The sequence below is a fragment of the Hippoglossus stenolepis genome, chromosome 5 (assembly GCF_022539355.2).
Source record: "Hippoglossus stenolepis isolate QCI-W04-F060 chromosome 5, HSTE1.2, whole genome shotgun sequence".
Taxonomy (NCBI): domain Eukaryota; kingdom Metazoa; phylum Chordata; class Actinopteri; order Pleuronectiformes; family Pleuronectidae; genus Hippoglossus; species Hippoglossus stenolepis.
Window position 1 is genome coordinate 20,351,864 of NC_061487.1, and position 19,447 is coordinate 20,371,310.

Genomic DNA, 19,447 nt, shown 5'->3' on the forward strand with positions numbered 1-19,447 from the left:
AGCCCCACATCACAACAGTGAACTTAGCATGTGATTATGCAACGACCCACCAGGGCTACTGTATACAGTGCAGATGATCTTATTGTGAGAAGCCACCCAATTTCTAAGTTAGCAGTCATGTTTGTCTGTGTGTTTGCAGGAGTTAACATTACTCTTCTCAGTTATTTGTGACCTCAAACTATATTGAGTATCGAGAATCAGCTGCAAAACAAATTCACTAGTGCTGGTGATTTTAAATTCACCCTCTCTGTACTTGTAAGTGTATTTCTCACAAACTTGATACGTACATGACATAAACAGCATTTTTTGGTTGGATGCATTTTTGAGTGGGTATAAATAATATATGTATCATGTGATTGTTTTTGATTTATGTTGAAGAACTGGCAGCAGAATTATGACACATTCTCTTATGCCCTCTTGCTATTTTGTGGCTATTAGATGATGACGCATGAGTACATGCTGTTTTCTGTGTGTGTCTATGCATTTCACACTGCAATGAATACATTCAGTTTATTATGTATCTTAGTTTGGTCTCTTCAGGGCTATGTTTTTCTCCTCAGATTATCTTGATACATCTTGACAACTGTCTTAAAAACAGATCACATAGTGCAGTGTTATGGGAAACATGTTGCGTCTCGGGTCTCTACAAAGGGAGAGTCCCCTGAGGGACTTTCTGTCCAATTCTACAGAAGTCCTGATTTCCCTGAGTAGCCCTTAGGCTTTACCTTCATCCATCACCTCCTCATGACCAAGAGGTAGAGACTCAAAACACGGCGTAACACCGGCTGAACATTCTAATGCATACACATTCACCAAAAAATATCATCACAATGGACTTAGTCTCGCATCAGAAGGTTTTCTCATTTTACAACCTGGAGCATGTTGTGCTGCTTTATATATGGTTATAATGGGTTTGTGTCCACCACCATCATTCAGTTTGTAATGTTCCTATTTACTAGTCGGATGTATTAAACCTCAGTACTTTGCACAACAGGGCTACTCACTGTCTGAACCTGAGAAATGATTTACCGGTTTGTTTTTGCATGTTTGTCTCTGTAACCTTGCTGCAGGACAGTCAGGAAGACCTGCTTGTTCTGTGCTGCTGTAGTTCAGTGTAGACCTAACAGTGAGCGCAGGTGCTCATATATTCAGCTGTTCTTTCCACTTTGGTGGATACGATTATGTTGCTTTTGATTGTGCATGCCTGCGCGAAAGACATGGTGGGGGTGGAGTATGTTGGTAACTGTGGATTTACTAGTGGTACTTTCAGTTTGCACCATTTTATTGTTTAGAATTGCAGGTTATCACCTCTTGGCTGATGAGTGCATGAACGTAGGATGATTGAATGAATGCAACTTCTCCTTCGCCTCTCCTTGTATTGAGCTACATCTTTAGGAGACAGAACACTGAGTGGATACCTTCTTAAAGGAGATGAAGCGCAGCAGCCCAGCCCTGTGTATTTTGCCCGGGCCTTTCATTTAGACTGATCAATATTGACTGAGGAACATCACCTTGCACAGCTTGGGCAGCGTACCACAAGGCTTGCTGTGGATTTGGATTGCTCCGTAACAAGAAAGTGGATCAATGGTTGACAGCTTCGAACATCATGAAAACACATCCATAGCACTCCAAGAGCCTATTCCAGCACAGCCAGGATTTTGCCATGTTAAGAGAGTGAGAAAATGGAGTGATTGAAATTGATGTGAAATGAGATGGCGGTGTCATTTTCAAGAGGCCCCCCTTATAGTGGATGTCAAAGGTTTATCTGTTCGACGACCACTGGTTAAATGATTAACGTCAGTATCACTACAGCCCTTCATTTAGTTTCTTATTTTCTGCTTCAAAATTATACAGCGGGAGTCCTTCACTCCTGCGATCTCAGTTCTGTTTAAAAGAATGTGGGCTGGCCCCTACTTACATTTTGCAGCACTCGACTCCGTAGAATCCCAGTTGCAACCTGAGATCCGCCAGCCTGACCTTGTCAGCTGTCCCTAGGTCAAGACAACTCACTACCTGTCTTAAATCACGACTCAAAACATGTTTTTATAGGAAAGCATTTTTAACATGTGATTTGTAACTCTGGTGCTACTGTGTTGTTTTTATTCCTTTTTTATCTTACTTTTATTGCAACTTTATTTTATGTAGTTTCCTAAATGGGGCAGCTTTTGACTCTGCTGCCTATGACAGTATGTGTTTGGTTTAAAGGCATAGAGGTAATGATGTCTGGTTTCTTACAGTTAATGAGGGAGTTTTTTTCTCTCCACAGTCTCCAAAGTGCTTCCTCATTGTGGGAACTGCTGGGTTTCTCTATACATTTTAAGGACTCAACCTTGATATGTTGTGTTTGGCGTGAATTGAAAACATTTTATTTTTTGTTTATTCTGTTTTTGCCATGGATTTTGTGAAGCACTTTGTAACCTTGTTTAGATAAGTGCTATACAAATAAAGTTATTATTATTAAAGGGACAGAACCAGTTTCGCTACTGTTTAGTCTTCACTGTAAAAGTACCTCTCTCTCCCTCTTTACAGATGGAGGAGGGCAGTCGCAACGTGCGCCTGGGCACTCTCATTGCCCTCATGGTGGACGAAGGGCAGGACTGGAAGCAGGTTGAGATCCCCCCTCCAGATGCTGCAGCTCCACCTGCCACGCATGCAGCCGCTGCCGCTGCCCCAGTTGTGCCCCCTGCTGCTCCACCACCACCTCCTCCACCAACACCGGCCACATCAGGACCGTGAGTGCTATCTGATTTCAGTTTAACTGTTCAAATCATACCCCTATACTGTAGAGATTGTTTATTAATCTCAATTCACAGTAATTTGTTAATGGAGTGAGTGGAGGTCTATGTACACACACACCTCAATGTGGCAGTAATGGAGGGTAACTTTAGGTTTTATTCATATATCAGTGTATTGTTATATTATCCACAGTGTGAATCAGGTCATTGTCATGGTGTTAAAACATAAAAGCAGCCTTACACCAGATTCGGTATCATAAAGACACACAAACAATTGACTTAAGACACTCTATTTTTGCTCGGTTTACAGTTGTGAAGATTGAACGTCCTATCATCTAACACTCTTAGTAAGATGATCTTTCTCAGTTCACAGTGTGTGATCCTACCTGCCCCTGTTCACACTTTAAATGCTCTCGTGGAAAGCAAAGCAGCTGCCACAGAACAAACAGGGCCTATTTGTAATGCAAACATTTTACGCTGAGCCCGTCCACATATTCAGATTTGCACCATGGCTGCCTCAGCTTGACAGGTGTGAAAGGTGGATGGGCTGTGCAGGTGGCATGATTATCCTGAAATAGATGCAGACATTTTAAGACAGTCAATCTTAATGCCACTAATGGACAGTTTACCACTAACTTCGTTCAGTAGAGGCTGGAAGACAAATGACAGTGACATATTGCTCAATGCTTAAAAGTATGGACAGTAGGGAAACGGTTTTAAAATGTCAGACCTCTGTAGACTTGCGAGTTGTTGACTTAAATAAAAAGCATTCAGTTTAAAATCTAAACGGGAGCTATTGTATAATTGTGTCATACACTCTTTCTTGTTCAGATTACGTCTGAGTCCGGCAGCAAGACACATCCTGGACACCCATGGTTTGGATCCAAAACTGGCCACCGCCACTGGACCAAGAGGACTTATCACCAAGGAGTGAGTATACCTGAAGGCTTTAAGGCTTTTTCAAGCTAAAACCAAGACTTAAAAAACCCTTCAGGCTTTGTTTTAGTTTTAAATACAGTTTTTAGTACAGACAGGCAGGAAAGTGCAGACTTCCTGATTGGATCTTATCAGTCACAACTTATCCTAACCTCATTCGTCACGCTCCTGTCATGTGACCTTTTTCCAGATGAAAACAAACGGCGTCAGCCTCGTCTACCGCTGGTGAATGCAACATGGATAACAAATTACAAGCATTGCTGACCCTGTCTTTGCTAGCAGCTGTTTTGCATTTAAATTCTTAATTTTCTAATACGGCAACTGCCTATGTGCATGAGCCGAGCTATTATTTGAGCAATCTGCAACAGTTCACATGCACACGCACGAGCGTCATGTGATATGTATTAAAATGGACACAGACTGATTCTGACATGAAAAATACTAGTTTTCATTTTAAAATGAAAACATTAGTGTGGATGTGGCATAAGTCACACTACATTTACGATGTGCTCTTCTTATTGCAAACAACATAGAATACAAAATATTACTCACAAAACAAATTTAGTTTGAGCTTTTTATAACTTCTGACTGGACCTAGGAAAACTAACCCACACAGAGAACGCACTCATTGTGAAAACATGTTGTTTCCTTTCTTGTTTATTTCGGTGGGAGCTGCAGGCATGTAAAAACTATTGCAATGACTCATAAAGTCACTTTACACTATAGATTGACTATCACAGTTTTCGCAATAATTGAACACCTACTGATGACAGAAAGATGTGTTCTATATTAAGCATCGTGCCCCAGAACTTGTTTTGTCATGTCATCCTTTTATCTTAGACCTCTTTTCTTTTGTAACTTTTGACTTTATTCCAGGTGATGAGGTCAAAGTGATCTCAAACAAACCTGTCATGATGCAAGTCTAGGGGGTGATAGATTTAGTGTCAGATACAGTGTGACTAAGACGTGGTTAACATTTAAGGTTCTAGTGAATTCAGACTAAAGAAAGCTACACACACACACACACACACACGCACGCGCGCGTTCTCTAATGGCTACCTGCTGTCAGTGGGGGCCTGATTGAATGCTCTCGTTACCCACCTAACACCCTGCTGGGGAAACTCATTAAGCAACTTCTGTCGCCATAGCAACCTATTCTCCAGGAGCCGCTGGTGACCATAGTAACACAGACCATGTGTATTTTGGGCGTGTGTTGGTTATACAGTAAAAGAGAAATTGATGTGAAGCTTAATAAACCTAACACTGAAAAGAATGATAACTCCATTTAATAATTTATAATTAACTTACCACAGACCATTTTTTAATTGTCACAAAAAACGCTGATTTCAAGCTGAATTAATGGTATAACCACAATGACTTGTATGATTTCTAGGTTTTGAAGAATGTTGTATAAATGCAGTTTCTGAGTTTCCTTCTAAACCCATAAATGACTCACTCATTCCCTTATTGGAACCTGAGCTGAGTAATTAGCACAGAGAGTCTTCAGAAATGGAGGCTGATGCTTAAAGAAGGAGCAGATGAGACTCTGCAAGAAAAGAGGTGGAAGAAAAAGCAGCGTGTCTCTGCTGAGAGGACTTCACAGATTGTATGAAGCTGATTCAAGCAGTTTGCTGACCAAGACACAGAAAAAAGAGCAGATATCTTCAATGTCTCACTTTTAAAGCACTGCCAAGCCTGTTTGTCTCTTTTTGTTTGAAGAAACCATTCAATTCAAGCTGTGGAAAACTTAATTTCGGGAATGGATGAACATGAATGTAATATGTGGAGAGTTTCCAGAATAATTTCAAATCAGGAACATCCTTTTGTATGAAAGCTCTGTCAATGATAAAACTGGGGTTATTGGCTAAATGGATGCATTGATCATTGACCAATGTCTGGTGGCTGCTTACTTGAGCATAACATTTTTTATGTTTAGTTTAGTTTGTTCAGTAATAGCTTTGGTAAAGCAACCAGACGCTGAGTAATTGTCCGGAATTGTACTCTTGTATTATTCAGAACACATACAGCAGCCACTTGAGTTTTTTCTTTTATTTCAAGCCAATGTCTTTGAGAAATCTGGATGAAAAAGTCTGGACCTAAAGCTCTACAATATGGGCTGTAGCTCAGGTACGTTGTGAGACTGAAGAGTTCTGTTCTTGTTGGAAACCAAATCTCCTCGTGTGAATAGTTTCACATCTATTTAGCTCCTTCAAGAAAGGGTAGAATAGACCTTATTTCCCTTTCTTTGTCCTGTGGCACATCAGATAAGACTGAAAGCAGGGAATGGTACCCACCCCTCCCATTCCACCCTCTGCTCCGTGGGGCCCCTCCTATAGTGGACGTGAATAACAGAGGTCATGCGTCCCAGGGATGAGCTCATTGCATGTTACATAATCCACAGCGAGGTTTAAAAACAGTTTAGGCACAAAGACACTCATTTACATCACAACCTTTTCTCCCCTTATCTTTTAATCATTGTTATAAATAGCAATGTTAGCCAACAGGCAGAGCTAACACATTAATGGGTAAAGATGTTGATGGTTTTTGTAAAACACTACCAGTCTTTATATTTTCTTATAGGCTGAACTAGTATATAAACTGTGGGAATACTCCTGTGCTTGCCTCAACACTGGATTCCCTGTTAAATTTTGTATTGCTTAAAACATTGTATTACTCACTTTTAAGGCCTTAAATGGCCTTGCCACTGGTATGTGCCCTCTCGACCGCCAAGATCCCCAGAGAGAGCCGTACTGGTTACTCCCAGGCCTTGGCTTATAACGAAGAGTAACTGAGTTTTTGCTATTAGAGCCCTCACATTATGGAATCCAGTGCCCATTGAACTAAGACACTTAGATAAGCTGAGTTATCCAGCTTCTTTTAAATTCCCTTTTTAAAATGCGTACTTTTTATAAAAAAGTTTTAGCAAATTAAGCTCTTATTTACACAGATTTTATGCCCATGTTCGTTTGTTTTATTCTCATTTTATCTATCTGGTGATGTTTATTCCTTGCTAAGCACTTTGTAACATTGATAATAAAAGTGCCTTATAAATGGAATTCAACTTTATAAAAAATGCTTAATAGTTAAATATCAATTTGTCTAGATATGAACAAATAGATGCCCTCCGGCGCTCAGTAAATTGAGACGTATTTATTTTACTTTTTGCTTTCTACAGCAGCAGTTTAGTACTTCAAAACTTACAAGAAGAGGATAAGTAGTAATGGAGCTGGGCCCCAAGAGTATTTTTATTTAAAATTGTTCATAAATTGTCTTTTTGTGTTTCAGTCCAATGCACTAAAACTCTCTTTTCCCCATCTTAGCCTTTCTTAGGTGGCAGTAGAAGGCAAAGTTTATTCAAGTGTGTCTGTTTACATTCGGTGCTCATTTTATGAGTGTGCCAGCGTGAGTGTGAGCGCTGCCTTGCTCCCTCTTTAATATTCCAGTCACCCTCCTGCAGTCTTTCAGAGGCTCCTTTGCCTTGGCTGTCATTAGGGTTGTAAATGGTCGGTGTGAAAAGCACATGCCAGCCAGCTACACAAAACGTATCTATGGTGTCATCATTGTTAAATGGCCACTGTAGGCTGCTGTTGACCCGACTTCCTCTTATTTCATAACAGAAACATTGTGTGAATTTATATATAGGATCCTTATTCACACATTATTTGCACAACTCATCTTCTTTTTACAGTTCTTACATACATATAATGTTTTTCAATCATATATATATATCTTTTTTTTTTATTTGCTTGCACACATAGCTTGTGTTCTTTTTTCATTTTTTTTTTGTCACATGCAACCTCTGTGTTGCATTTTCTTGGGTTTTTTGGGTGATCTGCAATGTTAAACCCTCTCAGGTTAGCTGGGGAATTTCCAAGTTGCCTCAGTCCCTCCACAAACAAATACTCCTATCACTGAGAGAAAAGGAGGAACTACTGTGATTGAGAAAAAAAAAGAAACCGCAGCTCGGATATTGAACAAGTAGAAAATAGCTGCCGGGCCTAGACTGTTCTTGGCTACATGATGAGGTCAGAGACAGCTGGTCCAGACAAAGGACGGGATGCATATGGGTAGATGGACCCTGGAGTGCATTGAACTCGTGCCACAATGCTTCAAGCAGGCACACCTGATACCTGCCCCTCCCACTGTTTTCACTGTCAAAACTAGTGAGTGGAAAAAAAACAGGATAGTTGTCTTAGTACTGTACAATCATACATGCAACCTTTATTAAACGGCAGAAACATGTTTTACATGAGGCATATGCACCGACATTTAATTAGTCTGTAGTATTTAATGAAATGCCACATGAAAAGTAGGGATATCAGTGGAAAGGGAAAAAGGAAACAACAACACCTCTTTTCCGTGGCTGCAGCTGTCACCTGATCCTTCCTGCTCTGCTGGAGTTTGTTTGTGACTTACAAATGATTCTCATGACGCCCATCCACTGGAGGACGACCGATAGTTACCCCCGCTCTCTACAAGCCTGACACAAATAGAAACCAAACAAAAGTGACAAAGAGAGCCACGTATAAGCTTGTCAAGTGGGAGCAGATGGGTTAATAATGTATCACAGTACATTGTTTCATACTCTTGTAATAATGAAATGTTTGAGTTGTTTGCAACAGTTAAAAAAAAAAATGAGGCCATCATTAATAGTAATATCAGAAATGAAGAAAAACATGATGAAAAGAAAGTCTGTCTTTGGCTTGAAATTGCATCGGTCATCTGGTCACCAGCGGCATTCTGGGAACCAGCTAGTGTACAAAGACGGATCCAAATCAAATTTAAGTTACAAACATTACTTAAGTCTGCATAATATATTTGGAATGGACTGTGGGAAGCACTTGTTCCCATATAAATGTTTTTGATTAGAAATGCGTTAACGTCATGAATATTTCATCCTACACACATCTAATATTTACTCAGTTCTGCAGCCCGTCACGAAGACAGACATGCCGTCAAACAGTGAGCTGCAATATTTGGGTTTCTAGTCGGTCATGGCAGAGAATATCGTAATTCAGACCTGTATGAGTTTTATAATAATATTAAATTTATTGCATCGATATTTCTATATGAAATGAGACCGCTGTGTATTTTTTGTTTGTTTTTACTCACCATATCTATTTTTTGTTTGTTTCACCAGAGATGCGATGAATCTTTTGAAGACGTCTCCTGCCCCCAAAGCAGCACCAGCTATGGCGGCCCCAGCTGCTCCAGCTGCCCCGAGTCCTGCTCCCATCCCGGTCGCTTCCCCTCCACCCCCAGGCAGCAGACCCAACATACCTCCTCTCTCTGTTCCAGGGAACCCAGGAGCACCAGTGAGCATTCCTCTCTCTCACTCACTTATACTTACATACCTCGTTGTCTTGTTTTGTGATAGTGCCGTGGAACTATAAAAACACTCAACAACCCGTCATTATACTTTTGTCTCATGTCAGGGAACTAAAGGGATTGATGACTCATCCTCTTGAGTATTCTCTACCTGTAGTCTCGTCTCTGTGTGAACAAGCAGTGTTTTCATCGAACAGCTTCTGATAGCTCTGTTATTTGTTTGGTCTTCAAATCTTATTGACAGACCCTTTTTGTTTTTATATATGTTTAAGTCTTCATGGGTGCATATGCTGTAAAATAAGACCCATTGATGTGAGAGACAGGGTCTGTAAATAAGCAGATGGACACATCGTCTTTTCACAAAGCCAGTCACTCCTAATCAATCTTAAACTCATTGTAACAAACTTGTCAATATAATCTCTACATCGTCAGCCCTTTGCATGTTGTGAGTGATAAATAGCAGGTGAGATACGTCTATCACTCTTTTTCTTGATCCTCATTATTCCTCGTTGTCTCTCTCAAACTGCCATCTCTTTTTCCCCTCACTCCTTTCCTCATTATTTACCCCTCCCCTTCGCTTGTCCCCCCTCAGGGCACGTTCACAGAGATCCCGGCCTCTAATGTTCGCCGTGTGATCGCTCAGAGACTGACACAATCGAAGACCACCATCCCCCATGCGTACGCCTCCGTTGACTGTGACATGGCTGCCGTCACCAAGCTCCGCAAAGATTTGGCCAAAGGTGAAAACACAAGACTTTCGAGGGAGCGCAGACACGTTAGCGCTGTTATTTAACACATACATGTGGCATTTTGGAGGAAACTGTTCCATGAAAATGTGGATTTCAGGGTTTTCACATGACTGCTCATTTGACAAAGATGACAGTCATTGAAAGGAGCTGTGGTTCATGTTCTCTGTCTCGTTCCCCTGGTTCAAACATCGCACACATCTCCATTTCACAGACATGTTTGGAGAAATTGATGTACTCATACTCTCTATATATATATATATATATATATATATATATATATATATATTCATATTCATTCAATATACAGTACATATATATAACACAATAACTGGTGTTGGTGATTTACAGGTTATATGCTTTGTGGTGTCTGAAGTGGATATAAATTGGGCTGAATGTTGCATTATGTGATTTTAATCAGTTCTCTTTCTTCACACTACACATCACAACAAGGCTGATCATATTTTGAAAAGACGCACATAGTCATCATCATATAACATAGTGTTTTATCTGTATTTTCTCACATCTGATTAATGCAGTTGATGCCTCTCCTATGTCAGCTCACTACAGTTGAGACAACAAATTACATCAACAAGCAAGCTCACTGACAACTAACGTTAGGAATGGAAGCTGTTTTTCTTTTACAACTGTGATTGAAAACAGAAGAGTCAAGTATTCCACCAGAGTAATCGTTTCTCTCTGCGTCAGAGTATTTAAAATTGATTCTTTCGAGTGTTTGCTCTTCGGTACACCCTGTGCGATAAACGACAGTGTTCACGATTTTAAAAAAAAGCGCATCAAAAGGGATGTTTCAGAGAGCACATGTGCCTGCGGATAGCTGTGTCCAATCCCTACAGTGTCAGTAAGTTCTGTACTATATGGTTAGCATGAGTCTGGTAGAGTTTGAATAAAAAAATTGAACAAGAGCAGTATATTCCCTTATTTTTTGGCAGGCACTTCTTTGACTTTGTCCTACTCACATCCTCTTCTGGCAACCACAAGTTCTTGTGCAACAGCCATCAGGATGTGTGTTTGTAAGCTGAACATGTGTCACAACATTCCCCCTTCAGCATTTTGACACATTCAGGTTACAGACTATTTATCATTAACAGCTTCTCTTCATGGATTCCTTCAATGTAATCTGGTTTTTTTTTCGTTTTTTTCATGTTTATATAGCAAGAGCACTTTTTCACTTTCCTATCTTTTTAAACAGTTCAACCCACTATTGCTTAATTGGGTTTATTTAGCTTAACTTTGCCAAGCTGTCAAACAAACGTTAAATCTCTCTGCGTCCCGTCTCTTTGACGGAGGAAACGGTTCGGCCATACCAGACCTATTAGCGAAGGTTGTGTGTGTATGAGGGATTCTCTCTCCGGTTGTTTTTGCGGACCCTCATTGTTCAGGAGCAGAGCGATTTCACGGTTAGCTCGTTAATCATCCTGCTCGCAGCATTCATAACTGTCTAGTACAGCACTAATGGACACTAGTAAAAGTTGGCAGCGGTGCCGGGCCAAACCCGCTCGGTCTGCTGTGACACACATACACACAGAGATAGAGGGGGAGGATCAGAACAATTGCTAGTGACTGATTCAGATAGAGAGGGATGGATTCGACAGGTCAACACAATTTAAAATTTTCTATATATTTTTTTTTTCACATACAAGAGCATGTTGGTGCATTCATTTTCAACCCTATGTATTAATAAGGAGCCTATTTCAGCACTTTGGAAATATTTTTCATTCAGAAAAATGTCCTTAGCATTCCACTTTGTACATTAGCACATGTCAAATGTCTTGTAGAGAATACATTGTCATATGTTCATCCCTGTCTTTGGCCCTTCTTTGACACCATCTACCAGACCAGCTCTAACTGGTTGTAATAAGCAGAAATTACTTCTCATTAGAGTTTGAATCAGGCTCACACACTGTGTCTTCTTTGTCTTTTCAGAACAGATCAAAGTGTCTGTTAATGATTTCATTATCAAGGCTGCAGCTGTCACACTTAAAGTAAGTATTGTTTAGAATCTTTTTCCTTTTGCCGTCATTTGTTCCTTAAATCTGCTGAGGCCAATCTTTTTATGAAATCACCCCCTAATGCTGTGCCTAAAGCCTGCGGCCACACAGTTTATGACTTATGTTGCTTTCCTTGGTTAAATTTTCAGTTTGTGTTTCAGCTGGTGGCAGTAGCCTCGCCATCATACAAAGAAATTAATATATACGCAGATGCTCAGATCGTTTTATTCTTAGAAGTTCTGAGGCATTCATCTCCCTGAAGAGTGGAAGAAAACCCAAACAGATAGAGGGACACCTCTAAAATACTTGTTTACGTTTATATTTTCTTCTAAATGATTACTGTGACTTAAGCTACTGCTTGATCTAAGGAATGTGTGAGAGGGAAATGCAGGTTAAAAATAGATGTGGCCCTCTGGTAATTTAATTATTACAGTGAGGAATGTCTCAGCAGCATCTGATAAGAGCAGCACAGCCTATCAAACCACTTATGTTTATTATTTAGCATGGAATAATGTACATGCTTCAGTGAATGTGTCCACCTTAAGCATCTACATGTACCAGACGACAGAAGACATGTATGAAACGCTGTCGTGTGAAGCTGCAATGGGAGTGTGACATTAAATGTGAAGAATGTGAAACATTGACGTGTTTCCCAGCAAAGCAACACAAGACTATCTCATTGTCTAAACACTGTGTTACTGTTAGTCCAATGTCCCACGTGGCTAAAATACCTCTGTGGCTTCTGCTCAAAATTGAAATATGTCACTCACTTACGTAACACCCGGAAACTGTAAAAAATAACACAATCGCGCTTCCTTCTTTGACCAAAGTACATCAGGAAGTGGCATCTGAGGCCAATTTTGTGTCACCACTTTAACCAACTGGCATGCTTTGGCAGAGTGATCTGCTCTAGTTAATGTGAGCAGATAAACATTTTCTGTGTTGACCTGACCCAGGAATTCACCGTGGATGCTTTGTAATGTAGAGTAACCTGTTATGGACGCTTCATCACAGAAGATTAATCATGATCAAAGTCTGTCACAGTCTGACTCTGATGATTTATATACATATGTACTGTGTCTATACAGATACAGTACATATGTTTTACATTAGTTTTCCTGATAGAAAGTGTGTACAATCACCAACAAATTAATTTATTATTCTTCCACATTTAGTGTTATATAAAGATACATATCTATATATTTTTATCATGTAGTTTGAGTTCTTTAGGACAAAGCACCTCAGCCAGGCCTGATCCTGGATGAGCGGTGTGCATTTTTCCTCATTGGAGAAATACAATATACTTTATATAAGTCTTATACAGTATATTTGGTGTTATATCAGACTTGCAGTTATGAACGTCATGGAAACGCCATGTAACCAGGAAGCAGTCGGCTTTTTAATCTGTCATTGTCTGGTTGTTTTTTTCCTCGTCAGAATCTTCACTGACCTTTTTGAATTTTTATCACAGGAGATGCCAGAAGTAAATGTGACCTGGTCTGGTGATGGACCCCGAGCGCTTGATTCCATCCACATTTCAATCGCTGTGGCGACTGACAGAGGCCTCATCACCCCCATCATCAAGGATGCTGCAAACAAAGGGGTCCAGGAGATCTCAGCTAATGCAAAGGTAAAAACCACCGGCTCCAGAGAAATGAAGAGCAAGAAAATATTATCAACCATTCTGTCACAGTTTGTTAATGGATAACTTTGTGGGAGTTTCCCTCATGGTTGTTTGCGGTTGTTAGATTATAACTTGAAGCTGTGGGGGGTTTCCGTGTTCCACTTCAGGTGATAACGTGGGGTCTTGCTGTTTGCGGGAATAGATAAGGAAGTTCAGACTCGACTGTAGCCCAACTGTATGTGAAAACACAACCTGTGGGTCACTTATTACGTCTATTTCCTATCATTCGGATCGTGTAGAGTAGAAGTGGTCTTCAAATCATCCTGATAGATCTCATTAGATCTCAGATACTGTGATGTTTTACCATTAGGTTGCAGGTCACAGCTGTCACTGGCCACAGATGGAGTACAAAGTTACAATGGTCTGCTCTTTTCCCTGCCCACAGTCAGCAGCTGGGGACAGACATGCAAAAAAAATCGAAATCTGACATTCATATACAGACACACTCTCTATGAGCCATTTTCTTATTGAAGAGACACACAGAAATCAAAATAAATACATTTCTGAAGATCAAGGTAATGCAACGTAATGTTTCTCACCAGCAGTGACCCGGTATAATATTCCACAAATGCTCAGGGCTGCTATTTATGTCTCTATGATTATTATACAACAACAAAACCTGCAAAGCCCAGCACATTCTCCGAGGCCAGTTTAGATTTAGGTGCTTCTGGTTTAACAGCACTGTGGTGGACAGGTGTTTTATTTGTGTATGCTCTAAACCACATCACAGAGCAGAAAAAGGGGTGAAAGTTAAAGTGTTCCCCCAGTGACAGTGGCTGAAGTTGGTGATTATTTGTAGCAGTGACAATACTTGGCAATGGTAAAAATATATGTGTGGTAGTTTTTTGGGAAAAACCACACGGCATGTTTGTGCCTATCAGTGAGAGCTGTGTGCTGAGTTGAGGGAGTGGGTGTGTAATTATCTTTTTTACTCTTACTCACGTTCCAGCAGTTATGACAAAACAGTCATGGTGCAATCAGATGCTGAAATGCATTGTAATTGCTTGTCTGTTTGTCTGGACAGGTAATTTAGCACATTAATGATGAATTGTACCGTGAGAAAAGCCAACTGTGAATATGATGTCTCAGAGTTACTGGAAATGATGTAGTTGTATTTGCAACACATTCACACAAAGAAATGGTTATAATGGCATACGTGAGTGTTGAACTGGGATATGATAGAATACAGTGCAGAATATTATAACCACATTGCAATTGGAACTTTTAAGAATTTAAAATCTGTTTAAATTATTGTCGACCCTGTTTAATCCATTTTGAAGATAACAACAATATAACCGCTGGTATAAGGCATTGGCACCAACTCTGCAGACATTTCTTCAAACACCTTGAGTTTTCAAAACGCACTTTGCCTCCCACTGCTTTTCAGTTGAGTTAAACGTCTGCCTTGAGCTCAATCTACACGTGCAAGTCCTTAATGGTATCAAATCAAAATCAACATGTGGAATGTCGAACTCTTTTTGTACTGACGACTCTTCTCTCAAATGTGCTCCTCATGTCCCACTGTGTCTCAACGATCCGGATACTTACACTTGATGTTCTGTGTCGGTTGCCTTTTGTAATGTAACATTTTGGTACATTGACATTTGACCTAAATTCATGCCGAATATAGATGCTGTGGCCAACCTACAGTTTCAACCTCACAGTGAGCAATACCTTGAAAAAGATGAGTGTAAAACTACCTTTTCATCAGTAGCTCACTCAGTCTTTCAGCAAAGTCTGGAGTTTAATGCAGAGCCGGTATTTTCATCAGATTTAAAAGATTATATCTGATATGACGACAGTGTATGTTTCTTGGATCACAGAAATCATCCTTAACAAACATAAAGTGGATCATATGCAAACACACTTGCACTGGAAACGATACCATCTTCATACTTTGTTCTCATCTGACAGATACGTTGTGTTTTCTCCAGGTTTGTTCATGCTCTGATAGAACATGCATTCACAGGAACTGGCTGCAGTGATGTGTTGGCTTTCCTCGTCAGGTGCCTCATCTTCCCTCTGGGCGTTGTCATGTTCCCCTGCCTCATTTGAGCATTGCACAGTCTGGTGGTTTTCATTTATCTCAGGGATTGTTAGACACTGGATCATTTACTTAAAAATTGTATTTCAAAATTGACCACTCTCAACACTTTTGCTGAATTGCAGTGAATAAGAGGTTTGTCTAAATTAAAAGCTTATTGTGGCTTTTTGTCTGGTTGGATTAGACAAGCTCTGGTGTTCTGTACACCAGAGTTGATAGAATATCAAAATGTCATAATAGTTAGTGTCTAGCTTTACAAAAATAATACGTCCATTTGGTCTTTACACATTTTTTGTTATGCTAGTGGCATCGCTGTTGGGATAGAGTTGAGGTCTCTTTGCTCTGTTGGCCCAATCAACTCAAATATTCCAACGACTATTAGATGTTTTGCCATGAAATATTGTTTATGTATCCATTGGTCCTAGAGATTGAAATATAATGAATTGGGTGATCCCTGAACTTTACCTGTAGAACCACCAACAAGTCAGTTTTCTTTTATCCTGTGAAATAACTCAACATCCAGTGGTTGGACAAAAACATTTTATTTTGATATATATGATACAGTACATGAATCCTAATACTGATCTTCCCTGATTATCTTTAAAGTTTGGTATTAAACAGCAGTCAGCCAGGAGTGTGCTTGTGCCTCACATGGACAAATCAAGATCTCTGGTGACGTCTTGTGTAAGTGATGAATATTAATGCTTCTTCCATAGGCTTTGGCCCAGAAGGCTCGAGATGGAAAACTTCTACCTGAGGAGTACCAGGGAGGCTCGTTCAGGTAAACATCTAGATTTGAATAGAACATAAAACATTTCTACAAACATAAACCTGACACATAATTTCTTAGGGAAACAAGAGGCACATGAACAGTAGTGACATCATGATGTCAACAGAAAGATTTCCTCATGTGTGGGAACAGAGGCCTCTAACACCTTCTATCTTTCATTTGTAACTCAGTGACAAGATATCTGTTTCCACTTTCATCACTTCAATCGGATTTAACAAAGAGTCAATATGTATTATGCATATCCTATAGTTCATGTGGTACTGAACTGAACGTGGTCTTGGATGACAAGGATCATTAGATGCTGCACCATCAATTGCCAAAAAGTGGAAAGGGAGGCTTTTCAGCCCATTAGAATTAATGGTGCCATTGAGACATAAATGGGGTTTCTGTGTCAGGCAAGAGCGATGGATTCCAATGGAGCTGCAGTCCTCCATGTCCTCCTGAGGATATGTGTGTGTCTGCCCTCCCTCCATTCATTTGCCCGCTTCCCCCCCTGAGCTAGAATTCTCATTAAGGCAAACAGCAAACTGCCCCCCACCCCCACCCCCCGGTCAGTCTTTCTGACCCTACACCGCATTTAGGAAGAGATTAGAAGGCTGGATCTGCCGTATGAATCTTTACTGATCAGTGTTCTGTTTTGTATAAAATTAGATGCTCACAGCCAATTATAATTAATAGATTTAATTCACCCTCTGGTTTTTTTATTCACTCTCTCCATGTGGTAATGTTCTTTTCTTTGCATCAAGGAGCTGGTTTTAGAACCACAGTTTTGTCCACTTAGTAAATTTGTATGCGTTGTCCCTCCCCCTGCTGAGTCTGACTTCTTTCTTCCATTTCTCTCCGTGGCAGTATATCTAATCTCGGGATGTTTGGCATCAGTGGCTTCAGCGCTGTGATCAACCCTCCTCAGGCGTGCATCCTCGCCGTCGGGACTTCCAGGGCCGAGCTGCGACTACGCGAGGACGACCAGACCCTGCGCACCCAGCAGCTGATGACAGTCACTCTGTCCAGCGATGGTCGACTAGTGGACGACGAGTTAGCCTCACGGTTTCTTGATAAATTCCGAGCCAACCTAGAAAAACCCCAACGCATGACACTTGCCTGAAAACACAGAGACGAAGCACCAAACACCTTCCTGATAACGCCTGTCTCATGTGGTCACAATCAGACGGTTCTTAAGAAACTGATTCCCATTGGATTAAGGCTGACAAAGTAGTCTTGTGTATATAGTGTCTCACACATAATAACCAAGCATTGTGATGAAGTGGGCTTCTGTGACACAGGGTTCTAGCAGTGGTGCCAAATATTACCAAGACCCAACCGACACAGCCAGGTGCCCCGCATACTGTAAAAGCGATGTTTGGTCTATCACACCAGTTTGTGTATATATATAAAGTTAAAGTTGTATTTTTCAGTACCAGCGCATCTATTCTGTGTCACTATTCACACATGCAAATAGAACATGGGACTGAAAATGGGACCTTCTATGTACATTTGTCCGAAATATTTATTACTGAACATCATTGGCGAGGCTGTGCCCACTAAGGGTCAACCCACATTTCCTGTTACAAAATTCAAAGTAAATTTCAGACGTTGTTCATGTTAATATGTTTTAACTTATTTAAAACAAATGCTGTGATATCCCCGAAAAATAACTAATCCATTAAATCCATGTGTATACAGACTAAATACAACCATTTAGGTTTGGGTGTCCTCAGATGCCAATAAAACACACTGTTCAACCTTCAGATGTCTGTGCGCCTCATTAAAACATGTTCCTCCCACCTACAGCTATCGGGGAAACCACAGATGTGTGTGTCTGTGGGTGTGTGTGTTTCTATTTAATTAAAATCTAAAGAGATTACATAATAATTATTTCAAAGAAGCCAATTAGGATAATTTGCTGAGCGGAGTGTACGGGTCAGCCTCCGCTGGCAGATGCGTATCTTTGCTGTAAGCGTGGGCAGAACAGCTGTTTACATACAGTATGTATCCGCACCAGTCAGGCAGAGCTTATCCCAGATATGCATAAGCAGAGTCCGGTATTGTTTCTTTTGGAGATAAAGGAAGAAGCTGCGATCACAGACTTTCATTTGTCTCTGTCTTAGATTTGTTTTTCACATATTACTACATGGAAAGAATCTAAAAATGAGGACAGGTGCTGTTTTCTAAGGTGAGATAAGGACAACAAGGTGCAGGAACTGAATTATTATCCAATCTGATTACCTTACTCCCATGATAGTGACTCCATAAATGGCCGTTTTCTCTATTTTTCTGCTTTTGCCAGAACTTTACACACACTTAACCACTTCTCAATGACTGGAGCGAGGACATTTTGTTCTGTGGTTGCTGTGGTATCAGATTCTCGTGACTCTGCATTTAGGAGGGAGACATACAGGGGAGGGTACATGGGGGCCATACAGGCAACTGGCACAGTCCCACTGTTTTCTACAGTGTGGCTACTGTTCTGAAGACACACATGCACCTTCAACAGGGCTAGTTACCACGGTGATGCTTGGTAGACTCAATAAAAAGTGATGAGAGGAGAAACAGTGCCCTTAAAAAAAAAACACTGAGGAGTGCACATGCACTTTTTATGCCTCAGTGACGGCGAAAGCCAGTGACCGCAGGTTTTCTTTTTTGCAGGTTGTCTTGTGAACACAATATTTAGAGAACACCTTTAGGGAATCTCTTCAAAGTTAGTACAAATGTTCACTTGGACTCAAGGATGAACTGATTAGAATTGGAGTAAAAAGGTAAAAAGTAAAAGGTCAAAGTCACTGTCCACACAAAACTTTTTTTGCTTAATGAATGTTCAATTAGACTAACAAATCAACTGATTACAAATTATTTTTTTCATTGAACATGATGTCTCAAGTCTGCCTTTGGGATATTCCTTCCCATTGTGACCAGTTGTCCCTTGGACTGATTAGATGTCAGTGGTCAAAGGTCACAGTGACCTGAGTCTTGGGGGAAATAAAAAAAGTATGTTGACTGAAACTGCACCAAGAGGCAAACAACCGCAGTTTGTCGTCGTGATTCGTTAAAACACTTTTTTTTTTATTATTATTATTTTCATATTTTTACTGCTTTTAAGCTGAAAATCGCTTTTCTTTTTTTTAAATATTAGCTGGGCATTCCGTTTTGTTAGCTATACACAGGTTATTATAGC

The 19,447-nt window shown here is 40.3% G+C and overlaps 1 protein-coding gene across 1 annotated transcript in view; it reads left to right on the forward strand.

Moving 5' to 3' along the window:
- Positions 1-18,023, forward strand: part of pdhx (pyruvate dehydrogenase complex component X) — a 28,537-nt gene extending 10,514 nt beyond the window's left edge. The window contains exons 4-11 of the mRNA XM_035157125.2: positions 2,530-2,732; positions 3,567-3,665; positions 8,812-8,986; positions 9,592-9,739; positions 11,693-11,751; positions 13,229-13,387; positions 16,202-16,266; positions 17,125-18,023. Coding sequence (XP_035013016.1) covers positions 2,530-2,732; positions 3,567-3,665; positions 8,812-8,986; positions 9,592-9,739; positions 11,693-11,751; positions 13,229-13,387; positions 16,202-16,266; positions 17,125-17,380 — 1,164 coding nt within the window. The 3' untranslated portion in view covers positions 17,381-18,023. The remainder of the gene's footprint in view (positions 1-2,529; positions 2,733-3,566; positions 3,666-8,811; positions 8,987-9,591; positions 9,740-11,692; positions 11,752-13,228; positions 13,388-16,201; positions 16,267-17,124) is intronic.
- The last annotated feature ends 1,424 nt before the right edge of the window (positions 18,024-19,447 follow it).